The sequence below is a fragment of the Pundamilia nyererei genome, unplaced genomic scaffold (genome assembly GCF_000239375.1).
Source record: "Pundamilia nyererei isolate P.nyererei 1_Seehausen unplaced genomic scaffold, PunNye1.0 scaffold00364, whole genome shotgun sequence".
Taxonomy (NCBI): domain Eukaryota; kingdom Metazoa; phylum Chordata; class Actinopteri; order Cichliformes; family Cichlidae; genus Pundamilia; species Pundamilia nyererei.
The window spans coordinates 288,064-290,156 of record NW_005187765.1 but is presented as its reverse complement, the minus strand read 5'-3'; the positions used below and the strand labels follow the sequence as shown (position 1 = coordinate 290,156).

The 2,093-nt window shown below is 47.9% G+C and overlaps 1 protein-coding gene across 1 annotated transcript in view; it reads right to left on the bottom strand.

Moving 5' to 3' along the window:
• Window positions 1-2,093, bottom strand: part of LOC102214310 (clavesin-1-like) — a 14,188-nt gene that overhangs the window by 3,476 nt on the left and 8,619 nt on the right. Inside the window, exons 5-7 of the mRNA XM_005752520.2 lie at window positions 1,199-1,373; window positions 1,001-1,111; window positions 696-919 (exon numbers count right to left, since the gene is read on the bottom strand). Coding sequence (XP_005752577.1) covers window positions 696-919; window positions 1,001-1,111; window positions 1,199-1,373 — 510 coding nt within the window. The remainder of the gene's footprint in view (window positions 1-695; window positions 920-1,000; window positions 1,112-1,198; window positions 1,374-2,093) is intronic.

Sequence of the window (2,093 nt, the reverse complement as noted above, 5' to 3'; positions counted from 1 at the left end):
AGGTTTAAGTTTATTAGATTGATCAGTATTGCTGAACTATGAAATATTTGTTTTTGCATACAGGTATAACAGAATAGCTTTAGTGTAGTTGTTGTTTTAAACTTGAGTATGAACTTATACAAAATGCAGCAAGATATTTAAAAAACAGTTTTGTTGATTAAAAAACACTATATCGGATTCAGCGGAGCACCCAGTTATTAGTGTTGGGGGCAGTTAGCTTCACAGCGCTGTGTATTTACACTCTGTGGATGGAGCAGCTCGTTAAGATGGCAGCAGGTTTAAGCCTTGGGTGAGCTGCAGAAGCTTTTTAGATTTAAAATGAGGCCGTGTCATCCGTAACTTCTCAGGATCGACCCGGTGACCCATCGATGGCGAGGGTTTGGGGGCGGAGCACGCACCTTTCTACAGGTTTATCTGTTTAAAAACACCGAGCTAAGAAACATTTCACGAGAATATCAGAATAAATGTATCAGACCTACTTTGAACTGTAACAGTTTCTAGTTTCTGTGAGTTTTACTTCATGTTGTGACGCGTCACATCTTAGATTGTGTTTCTTTGTGTTGTGTAGTGAGTCAGCCTTGTTTAGTATTGTGGTCAGATTTGTGTTTTCCTGTTGTGAGTTCAGGTTTTGTAAATGTTTCAAGAAAGAAATCAAATATTTAACTTCCTGCATCGGCCCCTTCGCTCATCCTCACCTCTTCATCATGTCCTTGTCTCCTCCTCCTCCACAGTTCTCCCTGACGTGCAGGGCGTCGTAGGTGAGCGTGTACTCGGTCTCGTCATTGTAGTCGGGTCCCAGCAGCGTTCGCGCCCAGATGCCCATATCGTACGGCGGCAGCGTCCCACCAAACTCGGACGGCAAACACTCGGGATGGATGAGCTGGTGGAGCGAGTTCAGGTTGTTGCCGTGGAGGAAGATCTGAGGACAGTGAGCGAGAAGGTTAACCTCGTAACGTCTGACGTTAGTGCCAGAATAACAGGCGCAGGAACTCCAGCTCACCCTCTTCCTGGTCTTGTCTTTGAGGAACGGCTTGATGATGGTGTACATGGCGTGAATGTACCAGGGCTGATTCACAAAATGGATTCCTCCGAAGCGAGCCGGGAAACTGTCCTGAGGAAAGGAGAGCAGAGCAGGTCGTTTCACATCGTCTTCAATGTGAACCTCGCAGACAGAGAAGAGGATGGGGGGCGGGGCTACCTGGAGGCCTTCTATGGCCAGTTTGAGGATGTTGGGCGTGAGCTTGGACGCCTGTTTGAAGGAGAAGTTGCTCCAGTCGATGATGAGGATGAAGCCGTTGATCTGGAGCTCCGGGTTTTCTATCAGGACCTCCAGAGAGAGCAGGATGGCCCGCAGGATGTCAGTGAAGGAGTTCCTGTCAGAGGGAGGCGTGGGTGTTAATCAGCAGCTGATCGATGGCTGCGGAGAGCGTGACGGCCCTTTAACCACAGCTCCGAGCTCTATTTTAGTCGGAGCAGTGACTCATGATTCGCCTCTTTGTGTTTTGGATCAATGCGGTGACGGCTGAGCGCGTGTGGGCGCGCACGTACATCACGGCGAGTCTGGGCCTCGCTTTGAAGCAAAGATTTACAGTCTGAAGTCACTGCTTTTATTTTGAAAACCAAAACGGTCTACCTGCAGAGAGAGGCTGCAGACGTGAGCTTTTTTCATCGCGTTTGCACCTTCGAAACAAAACGTTGACATCAGCTTCTGTCAGGTTTGACGGTCAGCGTGAAGCTGTGTTTCATTTAGATTCAGTTTCAGCGCCGGCGTGCTGAGCACGGTTGGATCTTTACCTCATACTGCAGAGCACTTCACGCTGCACCGAAGGTAAAGCCCAACATTCAACAATCAGGTGATTTATACAAATCGATGTAATGAATATTTAATGCCGTGCTGGGTCGGCGCTGTCCGTCACTTTGTACCTGACGGCTACTCGCTACCAAGTCACATGTCAACAGCATGCTGCTCTCTCATTGGTGGTTGCTTCAATTGCTCTCTTGGAAGCTGGCAAAAGCTTCTCTACAGGTCGCTGGTTTTTCCAAATGTGTTTGAAAAGAATATATTTATCAATGTGTGTGTGTGTGTGTGTGTG